Source organism: Bactrocera dorsalis, chromosome 2 (genome assembly GCF_023373825.1).
Source record: "Bactrocera dorsalis isolate Fly_Bdor chromosome 2, ASM2337382v1, whole genome shotgun sequence".
NCBI classification, from domain to species: domain Eukaryota; kingdom Metazoa; phylum Arthropoda; class Insecta; order Diptera; family Tephritidae; genus Bactrocera; species Bactrocera dorsalis.
In genome coordinates this window covers 72,778,849-72,803,594 of record NC_064304.1, presented here as the reverse complement: position 1 = coordinate 72,803,594, position 24,746 = coordinate 72,778,849, and the positions used below count along the sequence as shown (strand labels likewise).

Sequence of the window (24,746 nt, the reverse complement as noted above, 5' to 3'; positions counted from 1 at the left end):
GTCATCAAAATGACTCAAGTAAAAACTTGTTTAAACCTCAAGCCAGCAATAATATGCAATACAATAGACACGTTAATAGAAGTCACACGTTCGTGTTAAACCAAACAAATAAATGGCAACCATTATGTGAAATTTGTAAGGGAGGTCATAACATAAGATCTTGCAAGAAATTTAAAAAATTATCCGTTTCTGACAGAAACAATCTTGTCAGACAACATAAACTTTGCATCAACTGTCTGTCGAATGCTCACACGACAAAAGACTGTGAAAGCAAATTTAGTTGTGTGTACTGTCAACGGAGACATCACTCATTGCTTCATATTACAAATTTTCAAAATATGAAGCAAAATCAATTTCATAAAACCACCGAGTTAGTCACTACAACCAAAAGTGATAATCCCGAAATCTCAAATCCTGAAAAAAGGGAAGAACAACCATGCTGCTCTGAAGAAGCAAAAATTCAAGCTCTTCATTCAGAGAATGAAAGCAAAATTTTTTTACCCACTGCGGTCATCGCTATTGAACATAGAGGAGAATTATTCAAATTAAGAGCATTAATTGATCAAGGTTCTCAAAGATCGTTTATATCATTTAAAGCACAAAATCGGCTAAAATTGCCTGTCAAAAATTCAAATTTCCAAATTTCAGGAATGGGCGGAAGAATTATACAAAATTCAAACAAAATTTGCCCAATCACCATAGTCTCGGATATAAGAATAGATGCACAAGCCATCGTTCTACCGCAACTCACAAATTTACTTCCAAGCTGTGAAGTAAATAAAAAGCAATGGGAAAAATGCTCATTTCTCAAATTAGCAGACCCCAATTGCCATACCCCATCACAAATCGATTTGTTATTAGGTAGTAACTTAATACCTCAAATAATTCTTGAAGGTATAGAAAAAATATCCAATAAATTGTTAGCCCAAAATACAATCTTTGGGTGGATATTAAGAGGCCAAGTCACAGAAAAAATTAATTCTTTTACAACTGAAGTTGAAAATATTTCAAACGAATATTTAAATAATGAACTCAAAAAATTCTGGGAAGTAGAAGAATTAACTCAGACTACTCAACTTTCAGAAGAAGACCAGGTATGCGAAGCCTATTATAAGTCCACAACAACAAGAAACGAAAATGGTCGTTATGTTGTGCGACTCCCATTCAAACCCACTTTCCCAGATTCTATAGCTCTATGTCACTCTAGAATATCAGCAGTCCAGCAATTTCTAAGCTTAGAAAAAAGTCTGATAAGGAAAAGTGAGCTCAAATCAGCATATGATAATGTGATGGACGAGTATCTAGATCTCAATCATATGTAAGAAGCTGTGCCATATGAAAAAGTATCTAAAGGTAGATATTTATCTTTTTATCTGCCACATCACGGGGTAATGCGACCTGATAAAATCACAACAAAAGTACGAGTGGTTTTCAATGCCTCAAATTGTACAAGCTCAGGTAAATCACTCAACGACGTACTATATACTGGCCCAACCTTACAACCTGATCTCATGCTGCTAATACTAAATTGGCGCATGTTTAAATCCGTTTTTAACGGGGATGTTGAGAAAATGTATAGGCAAATTCTGGTGCATGAAGACGTCCAAGATTTTCATCGCATAGTCTTCCGCAATTCAATGAATAGTTCAATTAGCGACTACAAACTTAAAACAGTTACCTTTGGCATCAACTGCGCACCCTACTTAGCGATCAGGACACTGCATGAATCAGCAAAAACGTGTGAAACAAATTTACCTTTAGCAACTTCCGTGTTACAAACGCAAACATATGTTGATGATATTTTATCAGGTAGCCATTATCTCAAGTGATCAAAGCACTAAATTCAGCGGGATTCCCCTTAAAGAAAATTACATCAAAATGTCCCGAAATAATAAAAAACATAAAAAAGGAAGACTTATTAGATACAAATTTCCTTAAATTTGAAACGGCCAGTACAACAAAAACCCTAGGGATTCAATGGAATGCGATAACAGATCAATTCTCATATACAATTGAGTCAATATCTGCAATGTCCGCCATTACAAAACGACAAATACTTTCCTCGGTGGCAAAACTTTTCGACCCCGCAGGATGGCTTTCGCCAATAATGATTCAAGCAAAAATCCTCATTCAAGAATTGTGGCAAGATGGCACTGAATGGGATGAACAGGTAAAACCTGTACGTTTAACACAATGGGTACAATTTGCTAACAATTTGCATAGTATATCTGAAATTCGTATCCCCCGATGGGTAAATTTCACCCCTAACATTAACACAGAATTACACGGTTTCTGTGATGCCTCTGAAACGTACGCGCAACAGTTTACGTACGCACACAGTACGATAACAAAATATCTGCACACCTTTTGGTAGCCAAAGCCAAAGTTGCACCTTTGAAGACACCCAGTCTGCCACGGCTTGAACTGAATGGTGCTCTTCTGTTAGCAAAATTAATTTCGTAGTTCAAACCCATCTGAAATTAACCGTTCACAAAACGTATCTTTGGTCAGACTCAGAAATAGTTTTAGCATGGTTAGAAAAACCACCCTATTGCTGGAAGACCTCTGTATCTAACCGAATATCCCAAATTTTAGACTTAGTTGGCCCAGCAAAATGGCAACATGTTGCAAGTGCGGATAACCCAGCGGATCTTGGGACAAGAAGTTGCAAGCCACTGCACCTCACCAGCACTTCACTCTGGTGGAATGATCCAACATGGCTAACAGAATCACAAGAATTCTGGCCAAAGTCTTCCGCTCGTAATATAATACCGCCGGAAATTCGGAAAATTGAAAATTTTCATATCACTCCAGAAGAGGATGATATTCCCACCGATTTTCTTCATTTCCTAGACGCTAAAGGATTAATAAGGGCAAATGGAAGATTAGCGAATTCCAGCCTCAGTTACAACGAACGGCATCCCATTATTATACCTGAGAAATCCCGTTTTGCTTATTTATTCTTAATATACCTTCACCAGCTTACACTACATGGTGAGCATCGCTTGATGCAGCAAATGGTCCGACAAGAATTTTATATACCGCGACTAAAGCCACAAATCAAAAGAACGATTTTTATGTGTAAACAATGCACCTTGTACAAACATAAAATGCGTACGCAGATCATGGCAGCTTTACCAACTGAACGCTGCAATTATGCTCTACCTTTTACTATTACTGGGGTTGATTTTACTGGACCTTTCCAGATAAAGGCCTCGATGTTAAGATCTTCTACATTTAGAAAAGGGTATGTGGCTGTTTTTGTATGTTTTACGACAAAGGCAGTACACCTCGAGCTATGTTCATATCTGACAACTGCGGCTTTCCTCGCAGCATTTGCACGCTTTGTCGGGCGACGCGGATTTCCCTCAAAGATTATGAGCGACAATGGAAAAAACTTTATCGGAGCTCAAAGAGCCACCGAGAAAGAGTTCATAAACTTTATGAAAGAAGTTTCCCCTGAAATAGTAAAAAAATATGCACCTCAAGGGATCGATTGGCAGTTTATACCTCCATGTTCTCCACACATGGGCGGACTTTGGGAATCAGCAGTCAAAAGCTTTAAGTCCCATTTAGAGAAAACGGCTGGTAATCATAAATTTAATTATGAGGAGTTTACTACACTACTCACTCGTATCGAAGCCGTATTAAATTCAAGACCTATATCACCACTCTCGCTAGATCCCTCCGATTTCACAGCTCTTACATCTGGACACTTCCTCAGAGGAGCTCCTCTTCTCGCCCCTGAGACAGAAGGAGACTCACTCACTTTAATAAATCGATGGGAAAGAATCAAGATTCTCCATCATGAATTCAGCCACAGATGGAAGGAGGACTATCTTAAAGATCTCCATAAGAGATATCGATGGAAAACGATCCAGAAGGAACCCAGTACAGGCGAATGCGTCATCATACAGGACGAATGCCTTCCCCCAACCGAATGGCGACTAGGTCGCATTGAAAAGGTACATCGGGGACGAGATGGTCATAAAAGAGTAGTAGATGTGCGAACACAAACTGGCCTACTAACTCGACCACTAGTAAAATTGTGTTTTCTTCCAAATACCGAAGAACCGATCACCGAAAACAAGCGAACGCAAACGCATACATAAAATCAAGCCATAATTAATGAAAAATACACCGTTTTACAATCCGTACGTACAAACCAAAACCCTAATGAACGCGATTAGTGATAAACAACTAAATCCATATATATATAAAATATATAATACATATAAATAAAAATATCATATAAAGACATAAATACATATATCTATATATACCCATATATATAATGAGTAGCATGCTTCATACTACTAGCAAAACCAGGTTTAATATACATATTCCTATTCCACTAGAAATGGACGTAGAAGAAATCCGCAATAATCCCCAGTCGGTGAGGCTATCACTGCAAACACAGCATCCGCTAGACCCATCGCCGCACCAAGGAGGCAACAAGACACAAGCCCGCCCACCCGATCATCTGTGCAACCAGCCAGGGAAGCGGGCGAGGAGCAGTTCGAGGAATACGTACAGCCACGATGCAGCCTATGCCATCGGCTTCATATCCTGAAGATGTACGATCTTCAAGACGATGACGCCCGCTCAGCGCCAACAAATCGCTAGAGCCAACGGCCACTGCATGACATGCTTGGCAGAAACACACGCTACATTGGAGTGCATGTCAGACGGGTCGGGTCCGTACTGCCAAAGACCGCATCACACATTATTTCACCGCTTCCCTCGACGCGCTGATCGGTCAACGCACGCCAGTCACCGGCATAAACAACATTGGCACAGTCAACATTGGACTCAAGTGCAACGACGAAGAGCCCATCGTTCTAAGCAGTCCCGAGGTGCACGCTCGCATACACCACCACAACGTAGTTATCGCAACCAGCGAAAAGCGAAGGGATTCAGCGCTGTAGTGAGTACCATACAAAAGCTACAGAGGCTTATAGGGAATTAATTCGCCTAGGAGGGCCGGGATGTTTATGCGACTTCGTGGTATCTCGCCCCACCACACAACATTCATCCCACAACACAACATTCATCATACATACATACATACAACACAACATACAACATCACACCACGCACCAAACACCACCATACCACAACATACATACATCGTTTTTACCACTCAACCGAGCAAAAAGGATTGGTCAAATCGGGGTGGGCTCAATTCGATTTCTACGCCCGCACGAACAAACAGCGAATTCGAAATCTTTAGGTATGACCTGCTGAATAGAAAAGGAGGTGGTGTCTTGTTTGCTGTTCATTCTTCAATCCCATCTGAAGAAGTCGATGTTAGGCATGCAGACTTCATAGAATTTAAATGCATTCGTATTTGCGCTAATAGTGGCCATATCTACTTAACTTTATCTTATATACCGCCTCACTCGGATATATCTGTATATATGGAACATGCTTCATTAATAAATAATGTTTTCTCAATGGCTAACAATACTGATTCCATGATTGTTTTGGGAGATTTCAATTTACCGTGCATATCATGGAAATCTATTGATGATTACACCATTCCGATTATTACTCGCTTTAAGTTTCTAGTTTATGTTGATAACGCTTCAATGTTCTCCGTTGTGTGCGGCAATATTGAATTTAGTGCTTCCCACTTTAATGAAACTATTTTAAACTTATTTAAAAAATATGTTCCGAAGTGTGTTGTTACTCAAAAAATTAGTTCTAATTTATGGTTTTCTAAAGAATTATGTAAATTAAAAAATAGAAAAGTTCATGCTTTTAAACTTAAAAAAAAAACTGGTTTAGTTGCTGACTGTTCAAAATATTCTAAATTGCGTCGACAATTCGCTGAACTTAACAAAATATGTTATAATAATTATATAAAAAAGTAAAATATAATATTATACGTAATCCAAAATTGTTCTATGGTTTCGTCAACTCCAAACGCAGGATTTCTAATTTTCCGCCGGCTATGAAATACAAGTCTAGTATGTCTAGTGACAATCACACCATTTCTAATATATTCGCTGAATTCTTCAATTCCAACTACTCTCCAAAATCTCCAAAAAATGTTCCGCATGAGCACAAGTTATGTCCGATTTCTGTCATTAATGCACTGCTGCCGCTGCCCAGCTGGTTGATGTCCTCGTAAAAATAAAGGCTGACATCACCGCCGTCCAAGAAATGCGATGGACGGGACAAGAAAAGAGACGAGTAGGTCCTTGTGGCATTTACTACAGTGGTCATATAAAAGAGCGTAAGTTTGGTGAGGGATTCGTGCTGGGAGAGAGATGCCGTCGCCGAATACTATCATTCACTGCGGTGAATGAACGTCTAGCCACAATCCACATCAAAGCGAGGTTCTTCAACATATCGCTGATTTGCGCCCACGCCCCGACGGAAGAGAAGGACGATGTGACCAAAGATGCCTTTTATGAGTGCTTGGAGCGCACTTATGAAAGCCCCCGCCACGATGTCAAAATCGTGCTTCGCGACCTTAACGCCAGGGTGGGCAAAGAAGGTATCTTTGGCACTACGGTCGGTAAATTCAGCCTCCACTAGGAAACATCCCCAAATGGGTTGAAGCTGATCGACTTCGCCGGGGCCCGAAATATGATTATCTGTAGTACTAGATTCCAGCATAAGAAGATTCACCAAGCTACCTGGCTGTTTCCAGATCGAAAAACAACCAACCAGATCGATCATGTTGTGATAGACGGAAGACACGTCTCCAGTGTTTTAGATGTACGTGCGCTCCGAGGTCCTAACATCGACTCGGACCGCTATCTTGTTGCAGGCAAGATTCGCACCCGCCTCTGTGTAGAAAAAACGCACGCCAACAAACACAAGGAAGGTTCGACGTCGAGAAGCTGCAATCACAACAGACAGCCGAATGATTTTGTACTCGGCTTGCACTCCTGCTCTCTGAGAGCACTTGTCAACAACTCAGAATAAGGGAACTGTGGGACGGCATTTCAAACTTCTTAGGTACAGCTGTAACCGAAACCATTGGTTTTCGGAAAGTGCAAAAGAACAGCTGGTATGACGAGGAGTGGCGTGTGAAGAACCAGGCTGCCGGAGAAAAACCAGGCGGAGAAAAACCTAGGCAGCCTCGCAACGTTACGATCGACCACAACACGTGCGGGATGGGATAGATACCGAGAGCTGAAGAGGGAAGCGAGACGCATCTGCAGACAGAAAAAGAAAGAGGCCGAAATACGTGAGTACGAAGTGCTTGATAGGCTGGCCGACAGGGGTAATGCTCGAAAATTCTACGAAAAGATGCGGCGGCTTACAGAAGGTTTCAAGACCGGACCATACTCTTCTAGAACCCCCAAAGGTGATCTAGTGACCGATGCCCAGAGCATACTTAAATTATGGAGGGAACACTTCTCCAGCCTGCTGAATGGCAGTGAACGCACAACGCCAGGAGAAAGCGAACCCGATTCCCCAATCGATGACGATGGAGCAGACGTTTCATTACCCGACCATGAAGAAGTTCGAATAGTAATTGCCCGCCTGAAGAACAACAAAGCGGCAGGGGCCGATGGATTGCCGGCCGAGCTATTCAAACACGGCGGCGAAGAACTGATAAGGAGCATGCATCAGCTTCTTTGTAAAATATGGTCGGACGAAAGCATGCCCAACGATTGAAATTTAAGTGTGCTATGCCCAATCCATAAAAAAGGAGACCCCACAATCTGCGCCAACTACCGTGGGATTAGCCTCCTTAACATCGCATATAAGGTTCTATCGAGTGTATTGTGTGAAAGATTAAAGCCCACCGTCAACAAACTGATTGGACCTTATCAGTGTGGCTTTGCCTTTTACGACTCGGCTAATTCCGCTCGTTCGCGGATTGCGCCCCTCGCGTCGGTTGGGCGGGAGGAGGGTAATCGTTGGGTATTATTATATGTACGAGTATATACTTATATTTATAGTACATAACGCCACTACATATGTATGTTATAAAGACATTTTTTTTATTTCAATGCCGTTTTAACTAGTTAACATAAAATAAACTAACGAGCAATTTGGTTTGCTTATTGTACAATATAAAATAATTAATGGTGCTCTGCATATAAATTGCAGAGAATATGGTTACTATATAAGGTGTTACGGTTTTTTGCGCTTAAGCCTTTCTTTCCATTTACTTCGAGTGACAAGAGTCCTGGCGTCAGTGTTCACATGGTAAGAAAGTCTTTCCATGTTAGACTTTGCACATTTGTTGATTGATGCAGCAACTGACCCAATTCCAAGATCGTGACTACGAACAAACCAAGGCGCATTGACGGCGCATCTTAATACTTTGTTTGGAAATCACTGGATTTGTGCAACCACGCTAGGGGTTGAGCAGCCCCAAAGTTGTATCCCATAAGTCCAAACTGGTCTGAGCACCTGCTTGTAGACTAGAATTTTGTTATATGTGGATAAAGCAGAGTTTCTACCCAATAGCCAACACATGTTTCTGAATTTTATTTCTAATTCTTCTTTTTTTTGACATGTGCACTCCATCTAAGTTTTGTGTCCAGGGTCATGCCTAGGTATTTCGCAGTATTATGATATGGCACACCATTTAAGTACAGAAGCATATATCTAGAACGAGTATTGTTGTATGTGAAATCAATGTGTAATGATTTAGTCTCGTTTAATTTTATTCGCCATTTAGCTGTCCATTCAAATATTTTGTTTAAATGTTCCTGCAATCTTGCAATTGATGCAGTTTGTGTTTAACCGGCAGACATAACCGCAGTATCATCTGCAAATGTGGCTGTAATACAATTTTCGTCATGTGGTAGATCGCACGTAAAGAGTAGGCAAAGTATGGGTCCTAATACACTACCCTGAGGAACACCAGCCTTAATTTCCTTTAAATCAGAGTACATATCTCCATGTTTAATTCGAAAAAATCGGTCCGAAAGGTATGATTTTAAAATATTGTAATATATTTTTGGAAAAACCATTTTAATTTTGTTTAGGAGCCCGTCATGGCAAACTTTATCAAAGGCTTTAGACGCGTCGAGGAAAACGGCCGAGCAACATTGTTTTTCCTCAAAGGCATTTTCAATAACTCGAGTTATTCTATGGACTTGATCAATAGTGGAGTGATATTTTCTAAAGCCAAACTGATGCGCCGGTATCAACCTCCTCTCATCAATTATGTTGTTAATACGCACAGCAAGCAGTTTTTCCAAAAGTTTTGAGAGTATTGGCAGGAGAGATATGGGCCGATTCGAAGTAATTTAATGCGCTGGCTTACCAGGTTTATTGAACATAATCACTTCTGCAGTTTTCCAATAAATAGATACGTATTGAAGATTTATAGTAGCAAGCGAATTTTTACCTGCTGCATTGGATGTGTCATATGGTTTGAAGACACCTTCAAGGTATGCCGAAAAAACATTTGCTTTCTCTATATCGCTCTTGGCCCATGTCTGGTCTGCTTTTCTGATTGAATGATGCTGAGTTACGGGTCGAGAAAAATTTTTTGTACACTTCCAAAGTGAATAATTATTACTATGGTCGTTCGATAAACTTTTCAGATAATAGCTGAGAGTTATATTATATTTTTAAATGCCTTTATCTTATTGGTAAGATTTTTACATAATTTGTTAAGACAACTTTTGTCAGATGGTGATCTTGTTTGTTGGCACTTTCGGCGTAATCGGTGTTTTTCTGCTTCCATTTCTTTAATTTCTTGGGTATACTTATGACCTGCTGTGACGTTTCTTTTAATTGGTGCACTACTCCAGGCTGCATATTAGGGTGGGTCGATTCCGGACTTTTTTCGATTCGGTATTTCTAATAGTGCGGAAAAGTTGCCTTAGTACTTCCTGATTCCAATGCAACTTTTTGTTTTGAGATCGGATTGCATCTTCAACCCGAACCTCGGCCTTGAAATTTCGGAAATTCGCCTAAAATCGTGAAATTGTCTACCTAGCACTTGAAATACGCATCTCATGGCAAAATGTATAAAACAAAAGTTATTTGTCACGTCATTTGCTACCGAAATGGTATGTGATCATGGCCGTAGGACGAACCGTTCCCGAGATACGAGCGAAAAGGCGGCGCGCCACAGCCCAAGGTCAAAATTGTTGCAGCTCTCAGCTAACCTGTATTGGTCACCCAGAACCCACCGCGTGGAGGTAGCTGCTCTTCGGGTTCCTCCCAAGCCCAACCCAACCAACCAACCATATGTCAGGCTTGTTTTAGTCTGATTCTGTGTCAAATTTATTGATAAAATCAGATTTTGTACTAAACTTTGGCACTTGTTGCCTAGATTTCAGTGTAGAGCGTATAAAAAGATCACGAGATTGGGGGCCAATAACTTTAGAAGATGCCTCTGTCACCAGTTTGACGATTCTCTCGACTGCCACGATGTGAGAGGGGAATTCACTAAATTTCCATACCTCTGCAGTGGATCATCAACATATGTATCTGTTGGATAGAACCATCAAATATTGTGGTACCGTCACCATCATCTGGCGGCCATACAGGTATAATGTATTAATGTACACATAAATATATTAGTATTTGCATAAAAAAATATATTTATGTTTTTCAGATATAATCCAAAAGCCGGATGCCATTGAGACCCGTCTCGCTGCAATTTAAAAGTCCCAAACAAACAAAGTAGGTAACGCAGTATTACATTACCAATTTAAAACAAAAGCTAATTTTTATATATTAATTTTCTAGATGCCAGAAAAGGCCGAGATGCAGACGCAGAGTAAATTATTGCGCGCATGCCGCGTCATAGCGGCAAAGACGAACCTTTCAATTAGCCGCATTGGAGGACGAGCATTACGTGGAGCTCGCTCCGAAACTGCCCATGTCATCGGAGCAGCACGTGCGCTTCGTGGAAGACAAACTTTGACAAAAGGAAAGCACGGATAATATGGTAAATATTTCGTTTTTAAATATTATGTGATTGTAATATAATTTACTGTAATTTTTATTTTTACAGATGCGGCTAATATTGAAGTCAAAGGGCGCAAAAGGCAGTGTTGACGGCGTACTGCGTGGTATGTTTTCTGACGATTTAATGTACCACTACAATTTAGAGGGGCGCAAGGAGAAGGAATTACCACTAAGGCTAAAGCGCGTAGGGTTAGTTTTTGGTAGGTTTTTTTACTGTTATATATTTGAATGCCTTAACTTATAACGTTTCATTTTAGATATATTTCCTGACCAGGATAAAAACGTTATCTGTGGGGAGCTCCGGAGATTTCTGGCCTTAAGCCACAATCGTTTTAAGCAAAAAAGCATAAACTTAAGGCAAAATTAAGATAAGTTTTCATATTATTACTTATATATATTAGTTTTAAGTTGTAAATATTAGTTCTAAGTTGTATAAATTAGTTATAAGTTAAACATATTAGCTTTAAGTTGTATAAATTAGTTTTAAGTTGTAAATATTACTTATAAGTTAAACATATTAGCTTTAAGTTATATATATCAGTTCTAAGTTGTACATATTAGTTCTAAGTTGAAGTTTCTAATTTTACTTTTACAAATTTGATTTTTTAGAATTATAATTTTTTTACTGAAATAAACTTAATTTGTATTCTTTTTCTGTAATAATAATAGGCAAATTATTAGTTTAAGTAAATATTTGATTATTTTGATTTTATTATTAAATAAAGCGAAATAATAAAAAAAACTGAGTTTTATTTAAAAAAATTAAATTTGCTAGAAGTAACAAATGGGTAACAGATAATCTTGTTACTGCTTGTTCTTGCTAACATGCTTATATATTAAAGGTAACAAACTGATAACCAAAATACGGTACAAAAGTAGTATTAAGTTGTATTTGTATTGCTATATGCATCCCTTATTATGAACAATAGCTGTAGGTATATGGGATAGCATTTGTCTTGTTGTAGACATCTGGCGCCGCGGCTGTCTGCTTGTCTACTTAAACAATTGCTGAGTCTGGCGCCATATAACATTATGTTCTTATAATTTCCAGACGCAATATTCTAGAAGGACACGTCGGCATCAGCGAGGAGTGCGTGGCTATATAAGCCGTGGCAGCGCCAACGTAATCAATCAGTGCTAAGAGTAAACTGTTATAGTGTAGACGAGTTGTAAAATAAAGAGTTGTTGAATTGAATTAAACAGTTTTTGGTTTTATTCGTCAATCCAGAGATACGAACCTAGCAAAGTAAACTAGCAAGCAGTAAAATCGTAACAATAATAACACTAACAGATTTTCGGGTAACAAATACTTTTTGTTATCCATAACACATAGATAAGCTATGCGCTAACAAAATAATTTGTTACCCGTAAAATACTGTGAAGAGATTTGCTAACAAATGTGTGTATTCTGTTAGAACAAGTCAGTATGCGATATTTGCCATTGGTTAGAGCGAGATAACCATTGAAACTTAAATAGCTATGTGTTACTCTTTTCCCACTCTCTGAACAAAAGTAACAAATATTTTAACGAACGCAAAAGTGAACAATAACAAGTCGCTTACACATTTGCTAACAGCTACCCGTCTTGCAGAGAAAGCGTCCTTAACGTGTTACAGGTTTGCTCGCCATTGTATGTAAATTTGTATGTCCTGTGTAAGCACTATGCACAATTCCCACGACAGCCGGTTCTACGCACCGGAATTGACTCGGATTTCATCCGACCAAGGGCTGTTCTTTCGGCGATCTGACCCCGTTTGGAAACCAAGTTAAACAGCCGCTCAGATCTTCTAAGTTGTGCAGGTTTCAACGTTATACGTAAAGATCGCGAGCGAGATAGTGGTGGTGGCCTAGATTTCATATTGCACAACACCGTGCAGTATCGTCAAATCGAAGAAGACATCGACCCGAGGGATACTACCCTAGAAGGTCAGGGCATAGCTATCCGGTCAGGCGATGTCGAGCTCGAAATATTTAATATATACATCCCCCCAGTTACATGTTGCCCTACAGGATATCACCCGAACATAGGTGCGCTACTTCGTGGTGAAAACCGTATGGTACTAGGCGACTTTAACGCGCACCACGATCTTTGGCATTCCTGCCTGTCAAATGATCGTAGGGGGATGGAGCTTGCGGAACAGATTGATGACTCGACATTCTGCACAATGAATGACGAAGCCCCCACCAGAGTTATGGGCACCTGTAACAGCCCGCCCGATATTACCATTGCGAGCGTCAATTCCGCAAGGTGATCGCAGCAGCTATCGCTCCCTTCATCCCGGCTGGAAGAATAGCGGAAATCCGCCCCAATTTCCCAGCCGAAGCAGCTGTTCTAGCTAACGAGCGAGACACCTTACGCCATGCCGATCCCAGGGATCCCCGAATAAGGGAGGTCAATTTGGAGATTCGGCGTATAGTAAATCAACATAAGCGGACGAAATGGATAGAGCACCTAAAGTCCTGCAGCCTCTCCACCGGTGTGAGTAAGCTTTGGGCTACTTTCAAAGCTTTGTCTAATCCGAAGAGACATGACGACCGAGTTGAAGTTCTATTCAATGGTCATACCTCTTAGGACCCGAAGAAGTGCGCGAGCTATTTTAGCCGGCAGTTTACACTGCACCCTTCGGTAGACAAGGCTAAGAGATGTGTTAACCGACGGCTGCGCAAAATGCCAGACAACTGCGCGCCACTTACTTTCAGCGATAAGGAGGTTCAGGGTGTCATCAACAAAGCAAAATCTTCCAGATCGGCTTTGATGGAATCAACATGCTAATGTTAAAGCATCTAGGCTCGACGGGACTAAAATATCTCACGAAGGTCCTCAACCTGTCGCTTACCACTCTTCAAATACCCGATTTGTTGACAGTCGGAAGAGTGGTCCCACTACTGAAACCTGGGAAACCCGCCAACAAAGGGGAATCTTATCGTCCGACAACTCTCCTCTCCCCAGTAGTGAAGACACTTGAGGCCTTGTTACTCCCGACCTTCACTCACCACCTGAGCCTAGCCAGTAACCTGCATGGATTCCGCAAAGTGCACAGCACCACCACAGCACTTAGCGTCATAAACGCCCGGATAGTTCGTGGCCTCAACCAGAAACCACCCTGCGAAAGAACGATCTTCGTAGCGTTGGACCTGTCAAAAGCTTTTGACACGGTCAATCTTACAACGCTACTGCAGGACATTGAAAAAACCACTCTCCCTCCAGGGCTAAATAGGTGGACCATGAGCTATTTGAACGGTCGTCAGTCATCCGTACTATTTAGAAGTGAAACATCTAAATTAAGAAGAATTATATAGGGGGTTCCGCAGGGTGGTGTCCTCTCCCCGTTACTGTTTAATTTCTATATCTCGAAACTTCCCCAACCACCAGAGGGAGTTTCCATAACCTCGTACGCAGATGACTGCACGATATTGACGTCGGGCAACGGAATCGATGGCATGTATTCGAAAGTAAACAGCTACCTCTCCGACCTTTCTCGTTTCTTCACTGCACGAAACCTCCAACTTTCACCCATCAAATCCAAAGCGACCTTATTCACAAACTGGACTAAGGAGTATAGACTTGAACTAAATATTGCAGTCGATGGCGTCAAAATTCCGACTGTCAAAAACCCTAAGATTTTAGGCGTAACCCTCGATAGTTTATGCTCCTTCTCTCCCCATACGACCGCGATTATCGCCAAGGTACAGAGCCGCAACAAAATCCTCAAGTCGCTAGCCGACAGCACATGGGGAAAAGACAAAGAAACGTTGCTGGCAACTTACAAGGCAATCGGCCGGCCGGTCCTCAAGTATGCAACACCAATATGGTCGCCTGGATGCAGTGGAGGAAACTTCAGACCTGTCAGAATACAGCACTCCGGACCACGCCGAGATGCCTCTTGATGTCTCCCATTGAACACCTCCACAGTGAGACGCGCATTCTACCGCGTCATAATCTACTCCTCTCCAGGCAGTTCCTGCTGGGTTGTTTCCGTAGGAATCACCCTTGTAGCCACCTGCTTGGAGCGGAACCGCCTCCCAGGAGCATCAAGAGGTCATCCCTCGCCTATGTCGACGACATCGAACAGTACGCCGACCAGACTTCGGACGCAACAAACTTTCGACAGATCATCAAGATGCCGACAGCAAAAGTCAATCCTATGCTTGTTAAGTTGTTGTTGTTGTAGGCTAATAAATATGCATATCAATGTATTTTCCAACTACTGATTTGGACTCATAGATAAATTTATAAAAAATACAAAACTAAAAAAATTAAGAATATAAGAAATTTAGAAATTGCATGGCGTATATATATTCATTCTTCGGTTGGTCTACTAAATTCCTTGGTTGATCATGTTAACAAAGCTGTAATTCTACAGATTCCCTTCTGGTAAAATCCAAACAACGTTAACATTTGACAGGATGAATTTCATGGTTGTGAGGAATTTCCCATTGTTTTATATTCTCTGGTCAAACTACCAAAATGACAGTTAATTGGCAGTAATGAATTGCTTGACATATATATTTATACAGCAATTGCTAAACATTAGCATGTAGTTTCTAATAGCAATATTGCTGACAACCCATATTGTAAGCTACCTTTAACTGCTTGCCGAGATGCGTTGTTACGCGCTAAGTAGAGTTACCTCGTTAAACATCTAAAGCTGTGGCAACTTGTAATTTTACAAAAGTGTTTGTAAGAATTGTTCAAGAAAGGTTTTCGACGTAATGGCTTCGGCAGGTTAGTTTAACACATTTTGAAATATTAATTTGGATATGTAAAATTTTGGTGTCTGTGTTGATAAAACATGTAATATTTTTTTATACCTGAGGATTTGCTTAGATCATGAAGGTTATCGTGGTATAGTGAAATATGGGATGTGGAAATATGAGATTGATATTCATACATGGTGATGTGGATAAATATAGATATATACGTATGTGTATAGATTGGAATATAATGTGTCTTCCAGATCTATTATCTTCCACTGATCAGCGTTTTAATATACATACATATGTATAATTATCTCATCTTCATGAAAAAGAAATTTTCAAAAGTTAATTTGTATTTATTAAGTGAGTGGATTTTATATCATAGGAATTTTTGCGTTAGACAAATTTAGTTGTAATGCGAGTAGTCTGTTATCGTGTTGACGTTTGTGGCGAAAAATAAATATTTAAAATATTTACTGAACATTATATTAGCAGATTGCTGTTGATGGTTGGTTATGTTTTTTCTTACTAAAAGGTGCCTTTTGTCTACAGTTTTTTGATTACTTAAATGACTTATGGTTGTTGAATCATTTGCATCTAAAGTTAAAAAATTCAACGCATGTTTCTTTGATTTTAATGGATGCTACAGATATGTTTTGTGTTAAATAGTGCCTAACCTACCTTAAATTTCATATTTATATATGTTTCGTTGAAATCCATTTATTCATACAAGAAGAAAATGGCTGTAGGCAAATTAAAAATAAGTGTTATTACATTCCTTTTTGCATTAACTCTGGTCGGACCAACACCTGGGCGTGCTCCAGAGGTGTAGCTATAACTTCGGGCGCCCGAGACCAAGGATGTTCTGCCGCTCCCTTTTTGGGTTGGGTTTAGTATCGCGCCGGTTAATTTTGGCTCACTGTACCTAAACGAGAGAACCAAATTGAAAATTTTAAACACGCATGTATGCTTAAATTATCGAACTTTATTTTAAAACATATTTTATAAAAATCGGTTCACAAATTTTTCCAAAAATTCACTTTAAAAAATGCTATTTTTTGCAAATTTCTCAATATATGCTAGTACATTTTCATCTGTTGTGCATTGTACCAAACCAATTATGGATACATTTTCACGCACATATATTACTTATGAATTATAAAAACCACTAGTAATGTTTCTAATTACTTTTGATTGTTAATTTCTTTGTAAATCTTTAAATAAAATACACATTTTTCTGCATTGAGTTCAATAATGCGAAAAACCGAATTGACTGCCTAATTTGAACTGTCAAATTGCCGAGAAAGCACGAACAAAAGGGAATAAATTAAACACAGTTAGCACTAAATGTATGAAGTGCACGCGAAAAGGTGTTCAATGCTAAAATACTGTGGATGGCGTAGCCGGTGTTGGACCGACCAGGGTTATATTTTTTTGAAGCGCGGCCTAAGTCCGCCCACGCAAAAAGGAGTTCTATGCGAAAAAAATCTGATACACCCCGGTGTTGGACAGACCAGGGTTATTTTTTTAGAGCGCGGCCGAAGGCCGCCAACGCAGAAAGGAGTACTACACGAAAGTACATCGGTCACCCCGGGTATTCGCTCGACCGGGGTTATTTTTTTAGAGAGCGGCCGAAGGCCGCCAGTGCACATAGGAGTACTACACGAAAGTACATCGGTCACCCCGGGTATTCGCTTGACCAGGGTTATTTTTTTAGAGCGCGGCCGAAGGCCGCCAACGCAAAAAGCAGTACTACACATTTTGCTTTTCTTTATTTTGATTTCTTGTCCATACAAAAATGTTGGCTGGGTTGCATTAGTTTCAGTTTGTATGGAAAAATGAGCAAAAACATTGATTTTTGGTCATTTCCAAAGGGCTCCCTACGGGTCTATAGGGGCTCTGGGGGTCGAGGGGGTTTATTAAAAAGTTTGATCCTTCCTCTTTCCAATAAGGTGGCGTGAGGGGGGTAGCCCCCACCTGTTTTTCTCCATAAACGATACTAAACCGGCGCGATACTAAACATTTCCCCTCTTTTTCTACCTACCTATAAGTTTCATGAGGTGGTTCGAACAAAAGTGATTTTTTACAAAATATCTTCGATATTCTTCTTCTATACTGGCGTAGACACCGCTTACGCGATTATAGCCGAGTCAATAACAGCGCGCCAGTCGTTTCTTCTCTTCGCTACGTGGCCCCAATTGGATATTCCAAGCGAAGCCAGGTTTGTTTGATGACAGGAGATATTTCGTCTTGTCCTCGTTCACTGCCAGACCCATTTGCGTTGCTTCCTTATTCAGTCTGGAGAAAGCAGAACTAACGGCGCGGGTGTTGAGGCCGATGATATCAATATCATCTGCATACGCCAGCAGCTGTACACTCTTATAAAAGATTATACCTGCTCGATTAAGTTCTGCAGCTCGAATAATTTTCTCCAGCAGCAGATTGAAAAAGTCGCACGATAGGGAGTCGCTTTGTCTGAAACCTCGTTTGGTATCGAACGGCTCGGAGAGGTCTTTCCCGATACTGACGGAGCTTTTCGTGTTGCTCAACGTCAGTTTACACAGCCGTATTAATTTTGCGAGGATACCAAATTCAGACATCGCGGCATAAAGGCAGCTCCTTTTCGTGCTGTCGAAAGCAGCTTTGAAATCGACGAATAGGTGGTGAGTGTCGATTCTCCTTTCACGGGTCTTTTCCAAGATTTGGCGCATGGTGAATATCTGGTCGGTTGTTGATTTACCAGGTCTGAAGCCACACTGATAAGGTCCAAGTTTGTTGACGGTGGGCTTTAATCTTTCACACAATACGCTCGATAGAACCTTGTACGCGATGTTGAGGAGGCTTATCCCACGGTAGTTGGCGCAGATTGTGGGGTCTCCTTTTTTATGGATTGGGCATAGCACACTTAAATTCCAATCGTTGGGCATGCTTTCATCCGACCATATTTTACAAAGAAGCTGGTGCATGCTCCTTATCAGTTCTTCGCCGTCGTGTTTGAATAGCTCGGCCGGCAATCCGTCGGCCCCTACCGCTTTGTTGTTCTTCAGGCGGGCAATTGCTATTCAAACTTCTTCATGGTCGGGTAATGAAACGTCTGCTCCATCGTCATCGATTGGGGAATCGGGTTCGCTTTCTCCTGGCGTTGTGCATTCACTGCCATTCAGCAGGCTGGAGAAGTGTTCCCTCCATAATTTAAGTATGCTCTGGGCATCGGTCACTAGATCACCTTTGGGGGTTCTAGAAGAGTATGGTCCGGTCTTGAAACCTTCTGTAAGCCGCCGCATTTTTTCGTAGAATTTTCGAGCATTACCCCTGTCGGCCAGCCTATCAAGCACTTCGTACTCACGTATTTCGGCCTCTTTCTTTTTCTGTCTGCAGATGCGTCTCGCTTCCCTCTTCAACTCTCGGTATCTAACCCATCCCGCACGTGTTGTGGTCGATCGTAACGTTGCGATGTAGGCAGCCTGTTTTCTCTCCGCTGCGACACGGCACTCCTCGTCGTACCATCTGTTCTTTTGCACTTTCCGAAAACCAATGGTTTCGGTTGCAGCTGTACGTAAGGAGTTTGAAATGCCGTCCCACAGTTGCTTTATACCGAGTTGTTGACGAGTGCTCGCTCGGCTGTGTGTTGTGATTGCAGCTGCTCAACGTCGAACCTTCCTTGTTTTTGTTGGCGTGCGTTTTTTGCTGCACACTGGAGACGTGTCTTCCGTCTATCACAACATGATCGATCTTGTTGGTGGTTTTTCGATCCGGAGACAGCCAGGTAGCTTGATGTATCTTCTTATGCTGGAATCTAGTACTACAGATAATCATATTTCGGGCCCCGGCGAAGTCGATCAGCCTCAACTCATTTGGGGATGTTTCCTGGTGGAGGCTGAATTTACCGACCGTAGTGCCAAAGATACCTTTTTTGCCCACCCTGGCGTTGAAGTCGTCAAGCACGATTTTGACATCGTGGCGGGGGCATCTCTCATAAGTGCGCTCCAAGCACTCATAAAAGGCATCTTTGGTCACATCGTCCTTCACTTCCGTCGGGGCGTGGGCGCAAATCAGCGATATGTTGAAGAACCTCGCTTTGATGCGGATTGTGGCCAGACGTCCATTCTCCGGAGTGAATGATAGTACTCGGCGACGGAGTCTCTCTCCCACCACGAATCCAACACCAAACTTGCGCTCCTTTATATGGCCACTGTAGTAAATGTCACAAGGACCTACTCGTCTCTGTCTTTGTCCCGTCCATCGCATTTCTTGGACGGTGGTGATGTCAGCCTTTATTTTCACGAGGACATCAACCAGCTGGGCAGCTGCACCTTCCCAATTAAGGGACCGGACATTCCAGGTGCATGCCCTCAATTCGTAGTCCTTATTTCGTTTGCCATGGTCGTCATTAAAAGGAGGGTCTCTCATCCGAGGCTGTTTACGCTTTTTCATTTGGGGTGTTTTTTTTACGTGGCGGGTCCCAAACCCAGCGCACAACCCTGAGTGGGGGATTCATTCAAACGGATGTTCTTATACTACCCAGAGAATACTTGGTTAAAGACCGGAAGTCGTGAGCTGCTTGAGTCATATGTGAAAGAATCGTTTCTGGTCACTCCCAAGTGAATGGCGATCAGAGAACTTTCCTCACTTGCGTGAACTTCTACACATGACTCCATCCATCCTTCGATATTAAGTATATAAAATTTAGGAACTAGAAGCCACGCAAATTCTGAAGTTCCAAAATTTTCGCAATACGGTTTTTGTGGAAATTGATAGTAAATTTGCAAGACATCTTATTAAACTTAGACTGTCCAATTTTGCGATTCTCTGAATAGAATGTGAAACTGCTTCAACTTTAAATTACTATGATATGATATGTGATTTTGCAGCGATCAAAGCTAGAAAAGTGCATCTTTAAGTTCTATCACTCGTTTTAAGAAAAATATAAGCCAAAAGATAGACAAATTCAAATACTAAAGAGTGTTCCAGTAAAAATTAATATTTTTCATTGTTATTCAGATTATTACATTGTGAGTGTACAACTCTTTATCTTTTATAGTAAATTTTGTAAAAAAATTTGTTGAAGTATTTTTCTAAATATTAAAAAACAGCGAATATCGTTTTGCGCCCCCAAGACGTTGCGCCCGGGGCGACGGAAGCAATCGTTCCAAAATAAAGATCACTTAGGGAATTTTGTTGAAAATATGAGATTCCAATTGATAAGTGCCCCAAACTTATCTCCAGTATGACAAAGTGAATCTCAAAAAAACTTGAAAATAATGACTGGGTACTGATGAAAAAAGTAAATAAAAATCAAATAGGAAACAGAAAACTCAAACTAATACATTTTTTCATCCACAGAAACCTGTTGTACTTATTATTTTGTCCAACCATTTTTTTAATATTTTTTATTATTTGGTAGAAACTTCATATTATTTTTGTTATTTAAGCCATATACGAGTATGAAATGAAATATGATATCATTTCTCTAATACTGAATACTACAGGGGCGTATGTACTTATTATTTTGACCATATGTGGGCATACATATACATATATATAAAATTGGTTGGATTTCGATCCTCAGGTTGACGTTTTACACCTTTAGATAATTCCCTTGCTTTGGTTCCTGCTAGTTGCAAGAGTAGAAAATGTTTGGTTTCAACCGAACTTAGCTTCTCCTTACTTGTTTTTTGCAGCTTTTAACACTAAATAATGATAATAATTAATCTTAATAAAATTATACAAAAATGTCACACACAAATAATTTATTAAAATATACTAAACATCAATTTAGGATAGACATTTTGAAACATACTGTAAATTATTAATAATCAACAGTTTTACTTTTCCTCTCATTTCCACAGAACTTTCACTTACTAACCCCCAAATACCACTGTACCAGTCTGTTTGACTAGAGTACCAAAAATTTTTAACTTATAAACAGTTGTAGTTAAACATTAATAAATTAGAATGAATGAATTAAAGTTGAGGAATGCACTGCGACCTTTGGTCTATTGTGCCCTCTCCTGACTCACATTGACTCACTCAGCCCCAGCGCATGAATAAAATCCAACAGCCTGCCGGGTGCTAGTGAAGTAATGTGATCCCTATCCGGAACTATCGATCCAAGGGCCTTCGCCCTGCGTCTCCAGACTGCTGTAAGTCGATCAGCAGGTGCTCCGGTGTTTCAGGCTCCCTATCGCAGAACCGGCACCTTGCACCAGAGGATAGGCCCATGCTATGCATGTGCCTATTCAGTTTGCAGTGGCAAGTGTACCATGCGACCACTAATCTGAGTTTGTTCCTTGGGAGGTTTATTACCGTTTTGAACCTTCTCAGGTTGTAACCTCCCATTAGCAGCTTGGCATGTCTAATACCGCGAGTTTGGTGCCAATGCTGCTCCCTGCCCACTGCTTCTTCCTTACGGAGCAGCTCTCTCATGGTATGGGGACCCACCCCCATGAAGAGTTCGGGTCCTAACATCTTGGTGGAGGCTGCGGAGCGGGTGAGCTCGTCGGCCAGTACATTTTCGAGCCATCAGTGTACCACCTTAGCGTGCTATTCCCTAGCATCAGTTCGAGGTTGGAATCATCCCATTCGTCTTTACTGCCAAGGGTGACCTTAAATCTTTTCCTTAAATTGACCGTTTTTGTAGTGTTGTCTCTCGGGAGGAGGGCCAATGGTAAGCGGCCACTTATCTTCTCCATCCTCCGGGACGAGACTACCTTGCCAGTTCCACACCCCTCCGCTGTTATTTGCAGAAGTGTGTGCTTGGCTACCTGACCGATAACCAAATCAAGCGGTGTCAGTTCAAGCAAAGCCTCCAGTGCCGCCGTTGGACAGGTTCGAATTGCACCCGTCATGCAGACAGGCTAGACGCTGCAGCTTCAATAGTTTTGTCTTAACCGAAGTTGAATTTACATATGTACAAAAAATATTTATAGAAAATGGGTAAAAAGAACTATTTTATGTATAATTTAAAACTATTTTAATCCATTATTATAAACAAATTCATAGAAAGGCGAAAAATGAGACAAACTACAACTAGGAAACATTAAAATAAAATAAGTAAGGAAGGGCTAAATTCGGGTGCAAACGAACATTTTATGCTCTTGCAACTTGCAAGAATCAAAGCGAGGGATTTAAGGTGTAAAATGCCAGCCAGAGGATCGAAATCCAAGCAACTTCAAATATACATATACTATATACTGCCAAGCGCATAAATTTTGTTAGAAGAACGGGTAGTATCGCGCCGATTTTGTCTATTTTTCACAATACCACTACTATTAACATGCTACATACTAAAAAAGCTATCACCTAGAGTAAAAACGACCGGCTGTTAAAATTTCTGATTTTAGTTAATGTTAAGACATAACTCACATATTGGCCCGATATATGTGGTACAAAGGCAACCTGAAGTTCGAAAATTTGTATATTAGCTATATGGGGGCTAATCAGAGTTGAAATTGTCAGGCAAGGAGTCTCTCGTAATTTCAATAGTGTATCCCATACATTGACCGATATTTTCGACCACTATAGTTACAGGGGTCAACATATACTGTATCTAGGGTCTTGAACAGGTTTGGTTGGATTTAGACAATTTTTGTTCAAAAGGTGGCATACTTTAGGGGAATTATTACTATAATCATGGGCAAATGCATATTTCCGAAAAGGAAAGAGTCGCACGGTGCCATATCAGGTGAATAGGGGGAGTGGTTAGTGGTTAAAATATGATTTATGTTCAAATAAACCTCTTTAATGATGTTCTTCGAAAATGCGAAAAATCGATCTTCGATTCCATTTCCACGAATTTCAATGATGATTTCAGCTGATTTTTGATGAATTCACGCACAGTTTCGATGGAATTTCCGGTGATCACGGATTTTGATTGGCTCACATGTTGATCGTCATTTATGTGCTCACGACCACTTTGAAAACGTTGAAACCACTCGTGCACTCGATAAATAGGCAATCACGCCATAAACTTGTTTCATCAATTGAAACGTTTCGGTAAAAGTTTTACAAGTTTTAAAACAAAATTTAACGTTGGCTCTTTGTTCGGAGCTCATTTTTGCACCGATAACATAAACATACTGACACTTAATACGCAATAATTTCACTTCCAACCGATGAAATGTTCTCACTGGAAAATCGATAATGATAGCAGATTCTAACGCACCAGTCGACATATAGATGGTGCCTCCAGGGGGCGCTAGATTCAAAAAGTCCTGTTTACTTTGGAACGCACCTTGTATTTGTATTTAACTTTTCACACATTTTTCAATTAATACATTTTTAATTGCATTGTACCCATTGAAATAGATCCAAAATTTACACTTATTGTTAATTTTTTAAGAAAATAAATATACGTTAAAACCTACTTTGCACATTCACACTTTCAAGAGATTTGTGTGTTAATATTTATGACAGATAGCAGTGTAGCCATACTTTGCGACCTGAAAAATAATCAAAATATTTTCTGTTTCATCTTCAGAGATATAAAGCAACAATGTTTCAAAATGAACCCTTTTTTCATACATATGGATTATATATTATTTAAAAAATAGAGAAAAATATTATTATACAATACTTAGTAAATACCGCCAGTACAGAAAGGGCACACAAGAATTATGAACACCCTGGAGTTGGATCGACCAGGGTTATTTTTTATCTTTATTTATTAAATAATATAAGGTACAAAATCCATACCAATCAAACAAAAACCCTTTTTTACCATTGTCCCTATATATATTAAACATAAATTTTTTTGATTGTTTTTTCAAAACAATATGTGGCAACACTGGTATTTGTCATGTCATGTAAAGAAACCAACTGTGAGAGTGAATTGCATGTAAAGTTGTTGAATTTTAAATACAAATATCTCGAAAACTATATGTCTGAGGAGGGTTATTTTTTAATCCTGAGGGCCTCCTCTTTCTGTCCATACCCTCAAATCGCGGCGCCAAAAGAATCGTAATCGTGCCAAAACTTTTAATGACCTGCAAATAAATATGTATACATATCTATATCTTATCGAACCTATATTAATTAAATATTTAGTTAACAACATAAAAATGACTTCATTATACATTTCAAAAGATTTTAAGGAATTTATTATGAAATAATTCAATTTCAACGTACATGCTTGTGTGCTTTGG

At 40.2% G+C, this 24,746-nt stretch overlaps 3 protein-coding genes and 1 pseudogene across 4 annotated transcripts in view; all 4 read left to right on the top strand.

Annotated features, from left to right (window-relative positions):
• Positions 1-24,746, top strand: part of LOC125776652 (uncharacterized) — a 185,105-nt gene that overhangs the window by 35,636 nt on the left and 124,723 nt on the right. The gene's annotated exons all lie outside the window — the stretch shown is intronic.
• The window catches only part of LOC125776690 (uncharacterized), a 436,599-nt gene that overhangs the window by 359,211 nt on the left and 52,642 nt on the right, over positions 1-24,746 (top strand). The gene's annotated exons all lie outside the window — the stretch shown is intronic.
• LOC125776752 (uncharacterized) lies at positions 9,721-11,519 on the top strand (annotated as a pseudogene).
• The window catches only part of LOC105226607 (eukaryotic translation initiation factor 4B), a 62,017-nt gene continuing 52,773 nt past the window's right edge, over positions 15,503-24,746 (top strand). The window contains exon 1 of the mRNA XM_049450067.1: positions 15,503-15,631. Within this exon, the coding sequence (XP_049306024.1) occupies positions 15,619-15,631 (13 nt within the window). The 5' untranslated portion in view covers positions 15,503-15,618. The remainder of the gene's footprint in view (positions 15,632-24,746) is intronic.